General features: G+C 41.3%; 1 protein-coding gene across 1 annotated transcript in view; it reads right to left on the reverse strand.

The window, feature by feature from the left end:
- Window positions 1–23335, reverse strand: part of LOC135205580 (ubiquitin carboxyl-terminal hydrolase isozyme L5-like) — a 178468-nt gene that overhangs the window by 77653 nt on the left and 77480 nt on the right. Inside the window, exons 6-7 of the mRNA XM_064236347.1 lie at window positions 17633–17830; window positions 4916–5015 (exon numbers count right to left, since the gene is read on the reverse strand). Of these exons, the coding sequence (XP_064092417.1) occupies window positions 4916–5015; window positions 17633–17830 (298 nt within the window). The remainder of the gene's footprint in view (window positions 1–4915; window positions 5016–17632; window positions 17831–23335) is intronic.

Below are 23335 nucleotides of genomic sequence, written 5' to 3' on the forward strand. Positions count from 1 at the left end.
ATTGTTGGTGAGTACCATATGATTTACATATGATAGTTACATCGTTACCACTCATCCTCCTCTCTTTCCTTGTAAAAAAAAAGAGGCCCACCATGCGTATGTAGGCTTCTAGCTGTAATCCCTAGGCTAGTAGGCTACATATGTACAGTAGTACATAGGTATACTACATTTATTTTAAGGCTAATTTGTACAATAACTTTAAAACTGTCTTGAATTTAGTTTTAGTGATAGTTGAAAACATATTTGGTGTTTGAACTAAAGTAGGCAGTTTATAAACATTGGAAATAGTGGTCTTGGTGGGTTAACTATTAAAGTAGGCAGTTTTAAGCAATTTTTGAGGGGGGTATCAGGATAACACGGGATTTACTTATCACGGGGGGGTTCTGGGCCCTATCCCCCGTGGATAAACGAGGCCCCACTGTATACATATAAAAAAGAAAGTAATAGTAGTGCAGAAGATAAGAGGCAATTCGAAAAGCTATTAGATATGCTACTAGAATGCAACATTCAACAAATAAATCACCTGCCAACAAGAAAGGAAAATACTTTAGACCTAGTATTTGTGAACGAGGTGAATTTTGTTAAAGAAATAATAGTTTATAATGCGAGTATTTCAAACCATAATATCATAGAATTAACAGTCCATTCCAAAGCAAGTGAAACTGGGGTAAGCAAGAAACAAAAAAGTGGGAAGGATATGGAAAATACAACTTCTACAGTAAAAATATAAAATGGTCAGAAATAAATAAAGAATTAAACAAAGATTGGGATAACATTTTTGTAAGTGATGATATAAATGGTAAATATGGAGATATTACATAAAATAGAGAAAATAGTGGATAAATATATACAAAGAAGAAAGTAAAACATCGGTCATGCATACCAAGAGACAGAAGGATCTTGTTCCAGAAAATCAGAAAGTGGGAAAAAAGGTCTTGCAAAAGAAAAAATACATGGAAAGTGATGTACTTGTATGCAAAAAAGAATTGAAGGGAGATTAACGAATGAAAAAAAGGAAATAAGCAACATACTGGCAGAAAGATATAAGAGAGAATTCACCCCTAGAATTGATAATGAAGATAATGATACAGAAATAAGGGATGAAAATAGTGAATATTTATCAGACATAGATATTAATGAAGCTGATATTGTGCAGGCTATTAATGAAATTAAAAATGGAGCTGCAGCTGGGCCTGATGGCATCCCTGCTATTTTGTAAAGAAAGTAGTTCATCTTATCGCAAAGCCACTTGCAATGTTATCAAGACAAAGTTTAGATACAGGCAAGATTTATGATGAGCACAATTAGCATATATCCCCTACTTTCAAAAGTGGATCAAGACTAGAGGCAAGTAATTATAGGGCCTGTGAGTCTGGGTAATGAAGAAAAAAATATTATGAAACATTTAATAAAAATATTTGTTTAATATAGGACAACATGGTTTTGTACCCGGAAAAAGTACACAAACCCAACTGTTAGTCCACCGTGAGAACATATAAAAAAATATGAAAAATGGAAATTAAACACATGCGGTTTATCTAGACTTTGCAAAAGCTTTTGACAAGGTAGATCATAATATATTAGCGAAGATGACAAGATAGATCATATTATATTAGCGAAGAAAATTAGAAAACATAATATAGTGGATAAAGTAGGAAGATGGTTAAAAGAATTTTTACACAACAGAAAACAGTTATTGCAAACGATGAGAAATCAGATGAAGCTAAGGTAATATCCGGTGTGCCACAAGGTACGGTGTTAGCTGCATTACTGTTTGTTATCATGATTGCAGACATAGACAGCAATGTTAAGGACTCGGTAGCAAGTAGTTTCGCCGATGACACAAGAATAAGTAGAGAAATTACTTGTGATGAAGATAGTAATGTGCTACAAAGAGACCTTAACAAAGTGTACATGATTGGGCAGAGGTAAATAGGATGGTATTTAACTCTGATAAATTTGAATCAATAAAGTATGGAGACAGAGAAGGAAAGCTATATGTATATAGGGGACCTAATAATGAGACAATCACAAATAAGGAGGCAGTTAAAGACCTTGGTGTGATGTTGAATAGGAACATGTTATGCAATGATCAAATAGCAATTCTATTGACAAAATTTAAAGCAAAAATGGGAATGTTGTTATGGCACTTCAAAACAAGAAAAGCTGAACACATGATTATGCTTTATAAAACGTATATTCGTAGTCCACTTGAATATTGTAATATGATATGGTACCCACACTATCAAAAGGATATTGCACAAATAGAGAGTACAAAGGTCCTTTACAGCTAGAATAGAAGTAGTTAAGGATCTTGACAACTGGGAAAGACTACAATCCTTAAAATTATATAGTCTAGAAAGGAGAAGAGAACGCTACATGATAATTCAGGCATGGAAACAGATAGAAGGAATTGCTGAAAACATCATGGAGACAAAAATATCAGAAAGAGCAAGCAGAGGTAGATTAATAGTGCCCAAAACTATACAGGAAAAAATAAGGAAAGCCACACAGGACATTAATCCACTACGCACCAGCATCGACAATGCAGCATCTATTCAATGCGTTGCCAGCTCATCTGAGGAATATATCAGGAGTGAGCGTAGATGTGTTTAAGAATAAGCTCGACAAATATCTAAGCTGCATCCCAGACCATCCAAGATTGGAAGATGCACTAGCAACTCTCTGGTAGACAGAGGTGCCTCACATTGAGGGACCTGGGGCAACCCGAACAAGATGTAAGCTCGCTCTCTCTCTCTCTCTCTCTCTCTCTCTCTCTCTCTCTCTCTCTCTCTCTCTCTCTGTTATTGGCTGTTTGTATATTTCTAATGTAAAATGTTTAAGATGACTTTGAAATGATATCAATATACCAATTCAATGGTATATTGATGTAATGGTAATATTTTAAGTATACATTTGGTATTTGAACTTCAAGATAGGCAGATATAGGCATTTTTAGAAGGGAGTTCTCACTATTTGCGGTTTGAACTTCAAGATAGGCAGATATAGGCATTTTTAGAAGGGAGTTCTCACTATTTGCAGGGGTACCTCGTACACATCCCCCGCGAATACGGAGGGAACACTGTTAGGCAATCATGGTAGACTAGATTAAAAATTCCATGTGAAGGTCATGGCTCAGAGAGGAGGTTGTGTAGATGGCTTCACCTCTTTCTGTCCTGGACTGAACAGTGGTCGGCAATGGAATCTAATCTCTCGCTTGTTGAAGAAATAAGTAACCAACGACTGTTTAATTCAGGGATACTAAGCAAGCGGTTCCACTGAAAGCTAGTAGATTGTTAAAAACTTTTAAAATCTTGGATAATGCAGGAAAAATGATCGTCCTCCATTTCTTCAAAAATTGTAGGAATACATTTCTTGCTACTACCTGAATGTCCAGGTTCAGAGAGACATACACTGAAGTTCATGGCTCTCGCATGTGGCAAACAGGTTCACTTCCAGATCGTGGAAGAATGTTGGTAATTACGGACTTGAGAGAAGCTCAGCATCAGCCTAAACTCTGATGTATGACATTGCAGTCTCGATTCCACCCTCCAGAATCAACAAAATGTGGGTCCCTTTTGCAGGTTTCAATTTTCTGAGACTGAAAGACAGCCAACAGCCCAAGGATGCTGGTATGACACTCCCTCAGAATGGGTGACCATCTTCCACCTAACTGACAATCCTCACTATGGCCTTCCACAACCACATGTATTACCACTTCTATGAACAGTGGAGTCAGGTCGTTATGTTTGCCAGAGATCCCTTCCAGTCTACAGACAGAGTATCTTCCTAATCTCTGATGAAGGAGATCACAAAGCCTTTTCCCAACATGTGAGAGACAGACTCTGTTCAAATCCTAATAAAAATCTCAGGATTAGATCTACCATGGACTCAAACTGTAACAGGCCTAGACTTCATTTTAATTGTCATCTAGAAAAGATAGGTACTGCAAGGAATCTTCTAGATCCTTCCTTATTCTAGTTTGAATGCTTTGGGAGGACAGCTGGCTGAAGAGTAGCCCAACAAAGCCCCAGCCTAAGAAAAAGTCTGCTGGATGAAGGTGGGGCTTCGTGTTATGATAAAGCCTTTGAATGGAGTTTACCAACTACCACTCTCGGGTTTTGTCAGTACTCATACCTAAAACAAGCTATAAAAACAGTGGCAGTATATTCAGGCAGGAAACAAAATAGTGGTGCATTATTTTGGCACACTGAGTACAGTACCATAAAAAAAACTAAAAATATGATACAAAAATAGGCACCATGTGTAGTAAAAAAAAAAGTGAAATGATTAGAAAATTGTCATATAGGGCCTAATCTATAATGAAACCTATTTACAAGTAAAGGGTTTTTCGCAACTGGGTATTGGATTAGTTATCAGTAGTGTCAACAGTAAAAATAAAAAAAAATAAAAAAAAAAGGCTTTCATTCTGTTTTTGGTGTGTTATTGTTTTGTTATATTCAACGAGGCAAATATGTACATTGGAAATTTTCTAATAGCAATAATCAATTAGTTATCAAAGATCTAAATTTTCTATGTTGTTCATCAAAGAAATATACATGACCAAGTAGCCAAACCAAAAATAATCCAAAGGCATCTTGTTAATCATAGATTTAGAATTAAACTTGCTTAACTTGATGTGTTAACGTTGAGTTTTTACTCACTACCTCCAATTTAGGGATATCATCACTTGAAAATGTTAAAGCCTATCCTAATTTGAAATACACTACAAATACTGTGCTAATACAATTAACAGATTAATACTTTTAACGTCAGTACTATCTTACTCCATATTTTCATCATGTCAACCTCGCAATTTTAATGAAGTGTTCACTCTACACAGATTTTGTTGCTACAAAAGTGTCACCTGTCTTCATAAATTTTGTTCTTTTTAAACTTCCCAACAATAACTCACCTCTATTTCCTTCTGTATTCTGGCAATGTTGCGTTCAATAACCATTTTGCGATCACTAACTATAGCCATCAAGTTGAAATGAATTTCTCCCTCACTATACCTGGAACACAGATAAAATTTTATACAGTAAAAAAAAAAAGCATCCAATGTTCCAGTACAGTAGTACCTTTAAATTTATAATATAACCCTTAACTAATGCCTAACTTTCTTTTTGTCAGGTTTCCACCACTTCACAATTTTTTGTTTATGAAGGAGGTATTAAGGAACTGGTACAAAATCCACTAGGAGTCACTCATTGATGAAACAAAACAAAATAAAGGGGTACGTATATGGGAACTGGAACAAAAACCACCAGCAGCGACTAAGTGGTGAAACAAAACAATGGAATAGGCATATTGACCAGTCAAGAGATGAAATGCTGAAAACATGACAAAAGTGGGATGAAAATCTGAAAGAAAAATAAGGATATCAATGATTTTAGGAAAGCAATGCATGTGATTTTAGTTTACTCACACCATTCATGAAGACCAGAAAAATGACATTTTTATAATATAAAGTTTCACTTATACTTACCCGGTGGTTACATATAGCTGTCGTCTCCCGACGTCACGGCAGAATTTGAAATTCGCGGTAGCGCTAATGGTTTGACAGGTGATCCCTCTACTCCCGCCCTCTACCGGGTACCAGGAACCATTCCAGCAATTAAGTCAGAAGTTTCATGCCTACCTGTCCATATGAGGGGAGGGGAGGCGGGCGGGCTTCATTATGTAACCACCGGGTAAGTATAAGTGAAACTTTATATTATTATAAAAATGTCATTTTCACTTATATAACTTACCCGGTGGTTACATATAGCTGATTGACACATTTAGGTGGTGGGACAGTGGCAGCTAAAATAGCAACTGTTGGAATTATCCGAAGATATAGGTTCCTTACCTTTAAAGACCGCTGACTCAGTGGTTACTGCCTCTGTAGTCTGCTGGCCTTTATTGTATTGACAGGATATATGGATCCGTGTGCCGGACACAATAATAAGTACTTGCCGTTGAGGACGTGACCGTAACGGACAAGACTATAATGCCCCTGCTCAAGGCGCAGTACAAAGCACAAAAAACACAATGAAAAACGAGGGATCACCACACCCGATTAAAAAATACACCAAGACATTAAAAGACTGAAAGATACTCAAAAAACTCACTGTATCTTCAGACAACCTTAAAAATAAAAAAACCATAATCAAGGAGAAAAGTTAGTGAGGATGGGAGACATCCTTCTCTCCCTCACCCAATACCGTGTCAGTCACAATGAATGGCCCCAATGTACTGCAATTTTCATATGCGGTTTGCAAATCTGTCAAATAATGAGATGCGAAGACAGAATTGCTTCTCCAATATGTAGATTTAATAATGTCTTTCAAAGACAGATTACGTCTAAACGCCATAGAAGTAGCCACTGCTCTAATTTCATGAGCTTTGACTCTAAATACTTTGATATCCGAGTCCTGACATTGTCCGTGTGCCTCAGTAATCAAATTCCTTAAAAAGAAGGAGAGCGCATTTTTAGAAAGAGGACAAGAAGGATCTTTCACTGAACACCACAGGTTATCACTCTTACCTCTTATACCTTGGTCCTTTGCACATGTCTAAGTGCTCTCACTGGGCAGAGAAGACATTCAGCTCATTAGGCCCCACTAACTCCGAAATGTTCTTATAGAGAAAGAACGAGGCCAAGGATGGGAGGGATTTTCATTCTTAGCCAAAAAACCCAGCATTGATGAGCAAATGGCATTGCCCTTAGCAAATCCAACTCTCTTATCAATAGCATGGAGCTCACTGATTCTTCTAGCCGATGCTAAAGCACAAAGAAAAAGTGTCTTTCTAGTCAGATCTCTAAAAGAACTAGAGGAGATCGGTTCGAATCTGTCGGACGTCAGCCATTTGAGAACTACATCCAGGTTCCAAGCTACTGTTCTTGACTCCTTTGTCTTGGTTGTATCAAAGGAACGAATCAGGTCTGAGAGGTCTTGATATTAGAAATGTCTAATCCTCGATGTCTGAACACAGAAGACAACATAGCTCTATAACCCCTAATCATCTGGGTAGAAAGCTTCTTATTCTCACGAAGAAAAAGAAGGAAGTTGGCTAACTGAGCTATAGAGGTCTTAGAAGACAAAATTCCTTCTTCTTTGCACCAAAGCTCTGAATTGGACCCACTTAGCTTGGATACACCTAAGGATCAGAGGATTCTCTCCTGGGTCTAGCAATAGCCCTTGAAGCTCTTTGAAAATCCTCTCTTTCTGAGGAGATGCTCGACAGTCTGAAGGCAACTAGTCGAAGAGCGGACAAGTTGTGATGGAACCTCAGAAAATGGGGCTGTCTGAGTAGATCCTTCCTAAACGGTAACTCTCTCGGAAAGTCCGTCAACAGCTGTAATAGGTCCGGAAACCATTCCCTAGCCGGCCAAAAGGGGGCTATCAGAGTCATCCTGACGCTCTGATGACCTCTGAACTTTGTCAGAACTAGTCTTAGTATTTTGAAAGGCGGAAAGGCGTAAAGATCCAGATTTGACCAATCCAGAAGCATGGCATCCACTGTAAACGCCTCCTCATCTGAAACTGGGGAGCAATACAGTGGTAGATGAGCCGTCTTGTTCGTGGCGAAGAGATCCAAAAGAGGACATCCCCAAATCCCCCAAAGCTTTTTGCATACTTGAGGATGTAGAGTCCACTCTGTGGAGAGGACTTGTCCTCTCCTGCTGAGAATGTCCGCCTTTACATTCTTCGAGCCTTGAATAAATCTTGTGTTCAAGACAACCTTGTTCTCTTTTGCCCAAATGAGAGAACGAGTGTGTCCCCCCCTGTTTTTTGATGTAAGCTGACTGGAAGTGCATTAGAGCAAAATGAACCGCCTTCAACTCTTTCAGATTATGTGCCAGCTTCTCTGATGAATCTGCCAAAGTCCCGACACTTCCTTTTTCCCCAGAATGGCTCCCCACCCTTTGTCCGATGCGTCTGACAAGAGCGTAAGGTTGGGGCTCAACTGGCTTAGAGAAAAGCCTTCCTCTAGCCTTCCTTCTGACTTCCACCAAAGGAGGTCCTGCTTGATCCCTTCCGAGATAGGGAACACGAAGGAGTCTGGGAACCTCTTCCTTTGCCACTTCTGTTTCAAGTAAAATTGAAGTGGTCTCATGTTGAGTCTGCCCAGACTTACAAATTGTTCTATCGAGGCCAAGGTTCCTAACAGGCTCATCCACTGATTCGCCGAGCAAGTTTGTCTGACGAGAATTCGTCTATCTTGTTCAGGCAAGAGTTGATCCTCCGACGAGACCGAAAAGCCTGAAAAAGAACTGAATTCAGTCTCACTCCTAAATAAACTATCTCCTGAGAGGGAGTGAAACACGACTTGTCCCTGTTGACTAACAATCCTAGTCTGTCCGTCAGCCTTAAAGTCTTTTGTAAGTCCTCCACACACTTTTGTCTGGAACTTGCCCTGAGAAGCCAATCGTCCAGCTACATGGAGCATTCGTTATCCCATCCAGATGGAAGCCACTTTGATACTGACGACAGAAACTCTGGCGTGAAAAACACTTGACGGAGCTGTCGACAGGCTGAAACAGAGGGCCCTGAACTGATAAATACCAACACTGGAACACGAATCTCAGGAATCTTCTCGATTCCGAATGAATCGGAATATGAAAGTAGGCGTCCTGAAGGTCTATGGAAACCATCCAGTCTCCTGGATGAAGAGCTGCTAATACCAACTGGGTCGTTTCCATAGAAAACTTTGTCTTCAGGACAAAGACGTTCAGGGCACTCACGTCCATCACGGTCTCAACCCCCGTGGACTTCTTTACCAGGAAAAGGCGATTGTAAAATCCTGGTTCCTGAGGAGTGTCACTAACTCTATGGCATCTTTGCCAGTAAGGTGGAGAACTTCTTGATGGAGGGCGGTAAATTTTTCGGAATTCTCCGAGTAAGCTGATAAATCCACAGGAGATTCTGTGAGAGGGGGGTGCTTGCTGAACGGAATGGTGTATCCTTCCTTCAGAACCTGGACCGTCCAAGGATCCGCTCCGGGATGAAACCAGGTCTGCCAGAAAAGGTGTAATCTGGCTCCTACTGCTGTGTGGAGGACTACGAGCCTACTTCTTGATGGAAGAGGGAATGGTTTTAGACGAGGCTCTACCTCTCCCACGAAACCTAGAGAAAGATCGAACGGGAGCCCTACCTCGAAATGGTTTAGGGGCTTCCGTGGAGGGAGCACTCCGAGAAGCAGAAAGAACCGGAACTATCTTCCTGGGCTTCTTCACTGACTGTGATAAAAGATCCTGAGTCGCTTTCTGTGTTAAAGATTGAGCGATCTCGCTCACAATCTCTTGCGGAAAAAGGTGCTTCTTGTCCAAAGGAGAGAAGAGCAAGGCGGACTTCTGGTTCGATGAGACCCCTTTCGACAAGAAGGAGCACCAAATCTGTCTCTTCTTCAACACTCCAGAGGCGAAAATGGCAGCGAGCTCCGAAGCTCCATCACAGATGCCTTTATCGATACAATCCAGTACAGAGGCAAAATCCTTCAACTCCTCCTCCAAAAGCCCAAATGACTTTACTTCCCTGGCCAGAGAAGCAATGGCCCAATCCAGGAAGCTAACAACTTCAAACACACGGAAAACACTCTTGCAAAGATGATCCAGCTCACTTGCCGAAAAGAAAATCTTAGCAGTATTAAGGGCTGATCTACGAGAAGAATCCACGTGACTAGAAAAGTCTCCCCGAGCGGAGGCAGTCACACCCAGGGAAAAAAACTTCTCCGGTGTCATACCAGACACGGCTCCTTGACGAAAGTCTCAAAGGGGGAAGGCAGAAAACATTTTTCCCCTGTTCCCTCTTCTCCAAAAGCCAAGCGTTCACTTTCTTGATAGCCTTCTTAGCCGAAATCGAGAGGACGAGATGCGTGAATGAGGACGAGGAGTCAGGCTAACTGTCCTTTTTCCACTGCGAACTAGGAGAAACTGGGACGGAAGGCGCAAAAGAATCTCCAAAGTTGTCGACGAAGAATCATAAAAGTAGCTTATACCCCGACAAATGCTTGTCTTTTTCTGTAAGTAGTACTTCTTCTTCTTCCACATCCGAAGCTTCCTTTGAAGAAACTGGAAACATTTCATCTGAAGAGGAATCCTGTTCGGTGAAGTCACGCCATAATGCACCCGAGGCGGGTGCGAGAGAGCAGGAGAAGACGTCTACGCCTGTACTGAGGCAAATCCGAGCGGTTGAGCTGGCGCTTGAGCGAGAGCCTGACGTGGCGCCAGAGACGGAGTCAGAAAAGGAGTCTGACCTGGCGCCTGAAGCGGCGTCTGAAGAGGAGTCACATGGGGAGAGTGAGCCTGAAGAGGAGCCTGTGAAGAGGACTGCACAGTAGTCTGCGGAAGATGCAAGGCGGTCGGGAGCGCATTCGGGGAAGAAAGAGACTTACCAAAAAGCTCCAAAATACTGCCTAACTTGGCATTCATTTGGTCAAACACCGAAGGCTGAGGATCCACCGACGTAGAAGGCGCGGGAGGAGAAGAAGGATGAGCCACAAACACGTCTGGAGCCGCAAGAGTTATTGCTTGAGGAGGCTCTGGGGAAGGCTCCGAAGGCGTGTGAGAGTTCGGCTTCTCCACTTCTATGAGAGAAGGGCAATAAACTGAAACAGCCGGAGGAAAAGCTTCAGGCTCCTCCCAAAAACTACAGGAAGGTTCGGCAGCCGCCACCTACTTGGGAACCGCAGCTGGCGAAACATCGCGAGACCTTTTCAGCGGTCTAGAAGTCTTATGACGCCAACCTCTATGAGAGGAGACTCTGAGCTTGAGTCGCTTGACGAAAAACACTTCCTCGCAACACCTTTCCAATGGTGAGTGACAGCATCCTGGGATACGGCTACAGGATTGCTTGAGGGAACGACTGCTCGGGAGCAGATCCCGCTCGCCTCCCTTCGGTTTTTGGCATGCCTCCTCCCAGGATCTGGGGAGTTTTGACAGGGGCCTAGACCTAGGAGAACGAACGGGCCGAACAGCCACCTCCTCCACTACACTTGCACTAAGTAACTTATCACACTTCAGTACCACTTCTTGCAATGTCTCACCCATTTTCTGCATAGTGGTGAGGAAAGAGACAAATTTCGAGTCCATATCGGCTCGTAATACTGACACGGGATCGGGAGATACAGAGTCAAGGGAAGGAGAAACAACTACGGGGTTAATAGGATCAGGATTAACAGAATTCCGAGGAATATCCTAGCTACTCACTGACTTAGAAGAAGATCTCTGTGAAGCCTTTCCGATTCTATCCTTCTCTAACTTTCTCATATACTTTTCCAGTGCCCTCCACTCCTGAGATGTTAGAGACTTACATTCTTCACACATATTCTCAAAAGAACATTCACGTCCCCTACAGCTAACACAAGTAGAATGAGGATCAAGTGAAGCTTTAAGAAGTCTAGTCTTACACCCACTACTACACACCCTAAACTGAATAGAGCCGGTGTCAGACATCATGAAAAAAAAAATTAATTCCTAAAAAGGACAACAATCTCAAAACCAAAATAACTCTAGCGCTTAGCAAAAAGATCAGAAAACTCAAGGCACATCACCAAAAGGAGAAAACCAAGATGATCAAATCCAAATTCCAACCAGCAGAGGAACCGTGTTATCGGTTCCGACGGCAGGAAACTTCTGCCTTATAGCTGGAATGGTTCCTGGTACCCAGTAGAGGGCGGGAGTAGAGGGATCACCTGTCAAACCATTGGCGCTACTGCGAATTTCAATTTCTGCCATGACGTCAGGAGACGACAGCTATATGTAACCACCGGGTAAGTTATATAAGTGAAACTACACTTTTCCGAAAGGCTTCTACTTGTAGTGATAGATGTGATGTAGTTAGATGGAATACTAATATAAAGACCAAAACTGCCACACAGGAACGGACAAGGTCGTTTAAAGGATATTATTGATAAATACAGCTTATGGGAGTGAAATAAGCACGGAGACGTGATACTGGAATATTGCCAGACAAAGCTTGAAGTTACTAGGCAAAATGTTTATGAAGTCAAATGACCAAAACATAATGAAAGCTGCACTCCAGAAAGAGGAAACCTCACTAATTTAGTTTAGAGAAATAAAATATTGGAGATTAGTAAAAAATGAATGTAAACAGAAGGAAACGGACTGACTAAGGGAGACAACAAAAGTGAGTGAGGAAACTCATGAACTGTCTGCCCTGATGAAAGAACAACCTAATGTAAAAAAAAAATATTGTCAGGTTCCTACTTCATCCCCACATGATGTGAGGGACATCACTTTCCAGCATTTGTATAGCACTGCTGCCACAACAAAAGAAAATATGAGAACTTCATGTACAGAAAATGTAGTTGTGTCAACTGCTTCCATATCTAGGAGGAAAATGCAAGCTTGCTCTCAAAGTACAAAAAAATGGTCATCATACATATTGGTATACAGACAGTATACTATCCTTTTGGCAATTTATCTATTTCAATGTGCCAGGCTTATCAAACATACACTTATTTTCATGTTTACCTACATCATTAGGGTATTTTCTTAATACAGACACATAATGATGAATTAACTGTTCCCATGAGCTTGTAATGTCTAAAAAATGACAAATCCGCATTAGAATGTTCGTTTTGCATGCATGCACACACACTTGGCATCAAGTAACGAGTTTCACTAAGTGTCCACTTGGCATTGGTTTACAAGTTTCACAGTGTGTTTAATTTCAAATTTTAGCGAGAAAGGGCAGGTTTCTCTGGCTACATTGATTTTCTAAATCAAAGTATGTACAGGCAGTTCCCAGTTATCGGTGGGGGTTCAGTTCTCGGTGGGATGCTGATAAGCGAAAACCGCCATGAACTCAAACATGATATTTTTATAATAAAATAAGGTTTCACATATACTTACCAAACAATTACATTAGCTGTAAGCTTTGGTACCTGGCAGTCAAAAATTCAAATTTCCAGGCGGAGGCGCTGCCATCGTTCATGTAGGTGATACAGGTCCCGCCCACTTTCAGGAATACCCGGTACTGCTGAGCTAACTACTATTGTCAATTCATTGAACCGCACCGTCCATCTGTGGGGAGGAGGGAGGGCTCTGATAATGTAATTGTTTGGTTGGTAAGTATGTGAAACTTTATTTTATAATAAAAACATCATTTTCACATAAGTGACTTACCAAACAATTACATTAGCTGAATCCACATTAACCGGAAGGTGGGTATATGGACACCTTTATGAACAAAAACAATAATCATGTGCTCACAGTATATATAATGTTTGCAGTACCTTTACCTTGTGAGAGAGCAGCTACAGACAGTTAAGACACTGCCTTTGGTCGGCGCTCTCATCACATGTAGAAGACGTGGCAGTAATGGCCAGGGTCGTCCCTACTAATGGTGGGATTTTGCAATCATGGAAGTACACTGATGAATGACAAAAAATCAATAATTTTGCCCTTGCCCTGGGCGAAGACCAGATAAAACAATATATCATCATCACCTACACTAAAAACCGTATTATACCCTTAACCATACATAAAAACTGGTAGGTACTTAGGGTACATGTAACCCCCAGGCTTCCCAAAAACTCAACCTTAAATCCAAGGTGAAGAGATAGTAGAGGGAAAAAACCCGGTCCCCATATGCTTCCTCTCCCAACATCATTCCTGCTACTGACAATGGTCCCAATCTAAAAAAAGTTTTCAATAGTATTTTCTACCTCCTTCAAATAGTGCAATGCATACACAGATTTCAACCTCCAGAATGTTGTTTGCATAATGGAGGATAGAGACATATTTTGTCTGGAAGCCAAAGACGTTGCTACTGCCCGAATCTCATGTGTCTTCACTTCCAGCACACAAAGAGTTTGTTGCTGAGTTTGGTCATGCGCTACTCGAATCAAACTCCTCAGGAAGAACAACACTGCATTCTTTGAAAGAGGCCGAGACGGGTCTCTCACCAAGCACCAGAGTCGGTTCAACTCTCCTATAAAAATTTGTCCTAATCAGGTAGAGTCTGATGGCTCTGACTGGACGCAACGTACGTTCCTTGTCTTCTGCCCTGACTAAGTCCGTTAAGTTTTTTATCCTGAAAGAAAAGGGCCAAGGATTCGAAGGATCCTTGTTCTTAGCAAGGAACTCTGTTACATAAGAACAAACTGCATTGCCTTGGGCTAAACCTACTTCCTTACTCATCGGTGCAACTCGCTTACCCTTCTGGCTGTGTCTATGGCAACTAGGATTAGTGCCTTCCTAGTTACATCTCTTATGGTTGCCAAATCAATGGTTCGCATTGGGGACTGGAGAGCCATTTTAAAACTATACATCCAAATTCCATACCACTTACTCGGGCTTGAATATTTTGGAGGAGCTAAAGGATCTGATCAGGTTGCTGATGTCCTGATTTGATGAGATGTCACGGCCTCTAAGCTTAAATACTGATGCAAGCATGGCCCTATATCCTTTAATAGTCAAAGTGGCCAACTTCTTGGAGTCCCTCAGAAATAACATAAAATCTGCAATTTCCACTAAAGACTCTTCGCTTGGACTGGTAGAGCTTAGCAGAAGAGCCTCTTCTGCAGCTAGCAACAGCTTCTGACCCTCTTCGTGAAAAACCTTTTGCTCTGACGAGGTTCCTAACAGTCTGAATTCTGTCAGGGCCAGAGCGGACAATCCTTGGTGATATCGGTCAAAATGGGGTTGTCTGAGAACCGATGAACTTTGTGGAAGTAGTCTGGGAAAATCCACTAGCAGACTGAGAAGGTCCGGGAACCATTCTTTCCTGGGCCAGAATGGAGCTACTAGGGTCATTGTCACATTCTGCTGTGATTTAAATTTGTTTAATACTTCTCTTATCATCTTGAAGAGTGGAAAAGCGTAAACATCTTGTCCTGTCCAATCTAGCAGCATTGCATCTGTTCTCCACGCTAGTGGTTCTGGAATCGGAGAACAGAAAATAGGGAGGCGATGGTTTCTTGATGTGGTGAACAGGTCTATTGATGGTCTTCCCCATAGCTTCCAGAGGTCCTGACACACACTCTCATTCAGAGTCCATTCTGTCGGTAAAACTTGATTCGCATGACTCACTTCGTCTGCAATAACGTTCATTTTTCCTTGGACAAATCTTGGAAAAAGTGATCCTCTTCTCGTTTGCCCAGATGAGGATATCTTCGGCTACTCTGTTGACAGAGAATGCGTGGGTCCCTACCTGCTTCCGTACGTATGACAACACTGTGGTGATGTCTGTATATAATGCTATCTTCCTTCCAGTGACTAGCGGGTCGAACGCTTGTAGTCCTAAGAGGATGGCTTTTAATTCTTTCACACTGATGTGTAAGGTCTTTTCTTGTTCTGTGTACAGACTTGATACTCTCCTGTCTCCTAGAAGGGCTCCCCATCTGCTGTCCGAGGCATCTGAGAAGAACTGCAGGTCAGGGTTCGACACAACTAAGGAAAGTCCTTCTTGTAATATTTCCCTTCGATTGCCACCAACGAAGATTCACTTTTATTTCTTCTGTCAAAAGGAAGACTAGCGAGTCCGGTTGCATCTTCCGAGACAAATTTGCTTTCAGGAAGAACTAAAGCAACCTCGTGTGTAGGCATCCTAACCTGACAACTCTCCATTGAAGCCAGGGTCCCGAGGAGGCTCATTCATTCTAGGGCTGAGCAGGACAGACGAACAAGAAATTGTTGGACTGTCAACAGGCAGGACTATCATCTCCGGGGAGAGAAAAGCCCAAAAAGCTAGAGAGTCCAGTATCATCCCTAAATAGAGAATTCTCTGAGTTGGAAGCAACTGCGATTTCTCCATGTTTATTAGAATACCTAATTGTTACGTCAAAAGTGTCTTCTCTAAGTCTTTCACACACTGACGACTGGATCTGGCTCTCAGGAGCCAGTCATGTAAGTAAAAAGCTGTATTGATACCCATCAAATGCAGCCATTTTCCTAGAGCAAAAATCCGAGTAAATACTTGAGGGGCAGTTGACAGTCCGAAGCAGAGGGCTCTGAACTGGAAGACTCTCTTCTTGAAGACGAATCTCAGGAACTTCCTGGAGTTCTGATGGATGGGGACATGGAAGTATGCATCCTTCATGTTGAGAGACACCATCCAGTCGCCCGGTCGGAGGGCCGACATCACCGATCAACAGGTTTCCATTCGGAATTTCGTCTTCCAGATGAAGAGGTTCAAAGCGCTTACGTACAACATGGGTCTCCATCCCCCTGATGCCTTGGGGACTATGATGAGCCTGTTGTAGAATCCTGGGGAGTTCTTGTCTGATACCTCCTCTATGGCTTCTTTGCTGATGAGTTCTTCTACTTCTTTGGTTAAAGCCAAAGGTCTTGTTGACCCTGTCGAGTATGCTGTCAAACAGATAGGTGTATTGGACAGTGGTGAATCTTGCATAAATGGGATCGCATATCCCTCTCGAAGCACCTGCACTACCCACTGTTCCACTCCTCTCAGACTCCTTCATTCTTCCCAGTAGTAGTGGAGTCTCGCCCCAACGGATGTGTGAGGAACCTCTTGATCATTTCTCTGCTGTTTTAAAGAGAAGTGTCTAGATAGACTTTGAAGTTGGTCGTAGGTTAGTCCTTGGTCTCTGCTGCCACCTCGACTTGCCTCCTTGAAAGGGGTGCTTTTGCAGAGGGGAAGCTTTAGCTCCCGTCACTGGAGGTTCTTTAAGCCTTCTCGCTGACTGTGAAAGAAGGTCATTAGTAGACTTTTTTTCGAGGTCCGACAGTACCTGTTGAATGGTTTTTTCCGGGAACAGGCGAGACTTACTCAATGGGGAGAACAACAATGCCGATTTTTGGTTCGTGGTTACTCCTCGAGATGTGAAGGAGCACCAATGTTCTCTCTTCTTGAGTACTCCCATAGTAAAGAGAGCAGCCAATTCCCCTGAACTGTCTCTCACTGCCCTGTCTGCAAAGGGCAAAACACTGAGCCAGTCTGCAGAAAATTCTTCATCCAGAGACCGGCAATCACCTATTTCTCTGGTTAACGGTGCCATTGTCCAATCCAGAAAACTGAAGACCTCGATCACTTTGTACAAGTTCTTCACCAGGTGATCCAACTTGGGTGAGGAGAACAACACTTTCTCAGCTGAGAATGTTGCACTTTGTGCAAGTCTACAAGGCCGGAGAAGACTCCTTGGGAGGAGGCAGATACTATCAAGGAAGGAACTTCCCGAAAGTGGGCGGGACCTGTATCACCTACACGAACGATGGCAGCGCCACCGCCGCTGCCAAGAAATTTGAATTTTTGACTGCCAGGTAAGAAAGCTTACAGCTAATGTAATTGTTTGGTAAGTCACTTATGTGAAATTGGCAATATATAGCACTTATGGCTCTGATGAGCAGTTGATGGCGCCTCTGTTACGTATCTTATGGTGCCATACGTAACTCTATTATTGGCATCTTATGGCGCTGATAACTGGAGCTTAGAACATTATAGTGAGATAAATCGCTGATTCTATGGCACTAGACAAGTGCCATAAAACCAGATCACCATTAACCGATTCCGCCAATAGCCAGGGACTGCCTGTACTAATACCATATTTCTTAATGTACTGCACATTAATTTCTCAATATTTCTTAATGTTATGCACATTTAATTTCTCAATCTCAAGAAAATATTCCAAAATATACTAAAGCTGGGGTAGAAAAACTTACTTTTGGATTCGTCTCTGGATGACAGGTTGGACCACTGATAACCAATCAGTTCCAGGTGCAATAGGCCCCAAGTCAATGGGACCGTCTTTCAGGCCATCAAGTTCATACAGACGTCCTTCAACAGGGATATATCCAACAAAATGAAAAACATCGTCATCCTCAGTTGGTTGTTTGCAATCAAACTCAAATAATGTTTGCCTGAAATAAAATTATACTATAAGGATAAAATCAACATCAAACAAGCATACACAAACATTTCACATACTACTGATCTCATAAAATAAGCAGCAATGAGCATCTGAAGAAATGACTAATATACTAACCTCCATAGGACTGTAACTGAAAATAAACAAGTGTTATAAAATTTCTCATGACTTGCTGATGAAAGAACCTTTCACTCTGATCAAGTTTAAACACTGGAAAAATTACAATGGGAGAGATATTAATTACCAGATACTATATAAGAACTAATTTTTTTACTACAATTCTCAAATTTTACTAATATAGACATTACAATTTGAGATATATGACATTTTTGAGTGAGGAGCATTCTGCCAAATACAGTTTCTTTGGTATATCTAAGAAAAATTTGACATTTCCTGAAGTATGGGAGTAAACTACATGAATGTGATAGTTTAAAACTCATTTTCTAAATTGAAGTGCCAACGATAAATGTTTCGATAATAGATATATAGGTGCATTGCTTAAAAAACCTCATAAAAGGTAAAAGAGTCAAATTCACTCACAAGAATTTAACTCAGGACTACATGTCAAAAGGAGATTTATATTCTACACAACATCCTTGCTGAAAGCAACTGATAAAACTGTAATCTGTGACATGCCTTCCCAGCTGAATGTAAGACAGCTTCACTCAAGCCGTTTCATGAGATAAGTAGAGTTATATACATCTATTGATATTCCTATTGTCAAAGACAACCAATGTCAGAAGATGCGTTTTGGAAGATCATCTAGGATTGCTAATGCAAGGGGTGCTCAAATGTTAGTATGTCCCAATACATGCCATTTAATCTGTTAAGTCCAAAAGGTAAAGCACCTTCATGTACAGTTCCCACCAGGAATTTCGATACACAACGTATGGCTACTGGTAAGCCATACCGAGAATAGTATGGTAATACTGCAGTGGGTGTTTACCATTTATCTGGGGCTTTTTTGTTTTGTTACAAATAACTTGATTGGCTGGAGGTATCAGGGTGACAATTTGTTTTCATCAATTTTGTCTAGTAAATCCATTGTAAAAACAAGCAACATTGAAATAATGTTTTATTGTAAGAAATAATATTGATATTACAAGCTTCAAAGGAAAATACACATTACTAAAATTAGGATAACAATCTCTGTAAAAATTGTATTTATTCCTAATTATCATATATCACATTATCATATATCACCATTAGTTTCACGTAAGGTGAACGTCTACTCTTCTCTAACAAAAATTCACTAAGGTTTTTGGCATTCCAGCAACGACCTCTTTCATAAATCATAACATTTTTAATGCTTTAAACTCCAGCGTTACTACTTAGTGCAGCTACATGACTAAATCTAGTGGAGTGTAATGTTATCCCCTCGTAAATATACAGGCGCTAAACTTGATATACAAATGTAATTTCTATAAGTATGCTTCAGATGAAGTCCATCCAACAATTTACAAGTAACAGATATGCAGGAACAAAGTACAGTGGTACCTCGACATACGAAAGTCCCTACTTACGAAAAATCCAAGTTACAAAAGCAAAGACGAAGATTTTTTTGCTTCTGTATACAAAAATAATTCAGGCTGCAAAAGGGTAAAGTCTGAGATTCGCCCGGACCGCCGAGAACAATTTTAAAACACTCGCTCCGCCAACTGAGTAGACTCGCCACCATCCTCCCACTCTTCCATTGGTTCCTGATGCTAGTCACCGCTGCAAGATCCTGCTCTCCTATTGGTCAGCATCATGCTTCTATGTAAAGGCGTTCCTTGACCATTTTTTGGTGCAGCGGTATCGTAAACACTGGAATTCGTTCATTCACATATATTTCGTTTGTTAACATAAATTCGTGTTAGTGATTCCGCTTTCGTTGTACTGTAAGTTACTTTATCGTGTTGTGTGTGAACTTAATTGTTCAATGGGTGTTGTAGTGCATCTTCTGCTACTGCTTCTAAGTCCGGGGCTACTGAACAATATACCTCCAACTTTTTGTCGTACCTGGTTAAGAATAGGTCTACGATTGGCCTTTCCCAAAAGATAAACATTCTGTCCACTGCTTCCTGATGAACCACTCTGTTGCTAGAATCTGGTCCCTGGAGCTCAATTTGTTAGCAACTACGCTTCTTTTCCCTGGAATACATCTGGCCCTGATGTCTACTAAGTTCTCTACAGCCCTGATGAAGTTGAACTGTCATCAGGTGTAATTGACGAGATACTAGGCCTCCTTGCTTGTTTAGGTAGGCTACTACTGTGGTGTTGTCCAACATCAATACAGCTGATTGCACCTTCACCCTCTCCTGGAATTCCTGTAGTGCCAAAAAGGCTGCTTATAACTCTAGCACATTCATATGGAGTTCTCTGTCCTTGCAATTCCAACCTTTGAGTAAAGCATCCGAGAACAGCAGGAGATCCGGAGAGGGTTGCTGAAGGGGAACTCCCACTGTCAGATTGTTGTCCTGCACCCACCACAGTAGGTTTTTCCTCACCTCTGTCAACAAGGGAATGTGCTCGCATGAGTGATCTACAGTTGGTGACCAAAACTACTTCATCCTCCATTGTAATGACTGAAGGTGCAGACTCCCATGTGGCACCAGCTTCTCCAAGGAACTTAGGATTTCCAGGACTACTTGCCACTGTTTTGGTGGCTGTGTTTTCCCAGAAAAGCATCCACTACTTGTTTGCATTTCTCTATTCTCTGGCTGCTGGGAATGCTTTGGCCTTTACTGTGTCTATAATCATACCCAGATACACCAGCCTCTGACCGAGATCCAAACTTGACTTCTCCTGATTCAACACAATGCCTAGGCTGTGACAAAACTGTAGAAGGGTATCCCTGTCCCAAAGTAATTTTTTGCTATCACCAGCGAGTTGTCTAGGTAGCTCATTAACCTGATTCCCTGAGCATGCACCCATGTTGACATGAGAGTGAATAACTTTGTAAATACTTGGGGAGACGTTGTCAGTCCAAAACACAGGACTCTTGAATTGGAAAACTTTCCTTGCAAGACTGAAGCGGAGAAATTTCCTGGAAGACTGATGGATTGGGATCTGAAAGTATGCGTCCTTCAAGTCTTATCAGCATAAAATCCTTGTCCCTGACTGCTGCTAGAACTGTCTTTGGGGCCTACATTTTGAATCTGGTTTTCCTAATGAACAGATTCAATGTTGACAGATCTATAACTGTCCTCCAATCTCCATTGGCTTTGGGGACAAAGAAAATACAGCTGTAAAACCCCCTGGACAGAAGTGATACTTGTTCTACAACTCCCTTCTCCATCATCTTATTCACTTCCTCTTGCAGAATAAGAAAATTCTGGATTCCTGAGCGTAAGAGGTGTGGTAATGGTAGTTCTGTCAGGAGTAGGGTAACGTCGAATGGAATCAGATATCCAACTCTGAGTACATCCACCACCCACTGCTCCGCTCCAAATTTCTGCCACACCCTCCAATGATTTGCCAGGCATCCCCCCACTGGTGTGGCTGAGTGGTGAAAGGCGCCCATCCTATCATCTCAAACCTCTCCCCCTGCCCCTAATACCCCTTTCTTTGTTGGGTCTATTGTGAAAGGGCTGATAAGCTAACTTCTTCATTGGGGAAGATGGTCTTGTTGATCTGTTGGAGGGATTATGTCTCACTGGTCTCTTTTGAGGTAATTGTTGATGTTGCCTTACCTCATTAGAATTACTCTGGCTTCCAGATACTTTATTATCCATTAAACGTCTATGAAAATTGTCTACTGGGTGCCGAATTGACGTATGAAACTATGCAAAAAGTTTTTTTTTAAATTCACGGAAAAATAGTTATAAGCCTACTTGGCGAAAACTTTTGAATCACGCACCTTGAGGGATGCTGGGAGTTCATGGATCAAGAGGTGGTTTTGTTTACAATCGTTACCCAGGCACGCAAGCGCGAATTTCTTTCTTCTCGCACTAAAAAGCATCAGCGACACATCTCAGAAATTATTTCATCACTTTGACACAATTTTTGTCCCTGACTGCTGCTAGAACTGTCTTTGGGGCCTACATTTTGAATCTGGTTTTCCTAATGAACAGATTCAATGTTGACAGATCTATAACTGTCCTCCAATCTCCATTGGCTTTGGGGACAAAGAAAATACAGCTGTAAAACCCCCTGGACAGAAGTGATACTTGTTCTACAACTCCCTTCTCCATCATCTTATTCACTTCCTCTTGCAGAATAAGAAAATTCTGGATTCCTGAGCGTAAGAGGTGTGGTAATGGTAGTTCTGTCAGGAGTAGGGTAACGTCGAATGGAATCAGATATCCAACTCTGAGTACATCCACCACCCACTGCTCCGCTCCAAATTTCTGCCACACCCTCCAATGATTTGCCAGGCATCCCCCCACTGGTGTGGCTGAGTGGTGAAAGGCGCCCTACCTATCATCTCAAACCTCTCCCCCTGCCCGCCCCTAATACCCCTTTCTTCTTTTTGTTGGGTCTATTGTGAAAGGGCTGATAAGCTAACTTCTTCATTGGGGAAGATGGTCTTGTTGATCTGTTGGAGGGATTATGTCTCACTGGTCTCTTTTGAGGTAATTGTTGATGTTGCCTTACCTCATTAGAATTACCCTGGCTTCCAGATACTTTATTATCCATTAAACGTTCTATGAAAATGTCTACTGGTGACCGAATTGACGTATGAAACTATGCAAAAAAGTTTTTTTTTTAAATTCACGGAAAAATAGTTATAAGCCTACTTGGCGAAAACTTTTGAATCACGCACCTTGAGGGATGCTGGGAGTTCATGGATCAAGAGGTGGTTTTGTTTACAATCGTTACCCAGGCACGCAAGCGCGAATTTCTTTCTTCTCGCACTAAAAAGCATCAGCGACACATCTCAGAAATTATTTCATCACTTTGACACAATTTTTGCACCATTTTATATTAGCCGTTACATAAGAGTTTTATACATGAAATTGTGCGCAATTTCATGTAGAATACGACAAAAGACAACCCATGGTTGTAGCTTTTATCAGTTTTCAAATATTTTCATATAAATAACGATAAGTGCCAAAATTTCAACCTTTGGTCAACTTTGACTCTACTGAAATGGTCGAAAAACGCCATTGTAAGCTAAAACTCTTATATTCTAGTAATATTCAATCATTTACCTTCATTTTACAACAATTGGAAGTCTCTAGCACAATATTTTGATTTATGGTGAATTTATGAAAAAAACTTTTTCCTTACGTCGGCGCGGTAACTCTTCCAAAAAATCAGAAATTTTTTTGCCCGATTGTCGTAATGTTTGCACCGTTTTATATTAGCCGTTACATAAAGTTTTATATATGAAAATGTGTGCAATTTCATGTAGAATACAACAAAAAAACAACCCATGGTTGTAGCTTTTATCAGTTTTGAAATATTTTCTTATAAATGACGATAAGTGCCAAAATTTCAACCTTCGGTCAACTTTGATGTGACCAAAATGGTCGAAAAATGCAATTGTAAGCTAAAACTATTACATTCTAGT

Source organism: Macrobrachium nipponense, chromosome 24, assembly GCF_015104395.2.
Source record: "Macrobrachium nipponense isolate FS-2020 chromosome 24, ASM1510439v2, whole genome shotgun sequence".
NCBI classification, from domain to species: Eukaryota; Metazoa; Arthropoda; class Malacostraca; order Decapoda; family Palaemonidae; genus Macrobrachium; species Macrobrachium nipponense.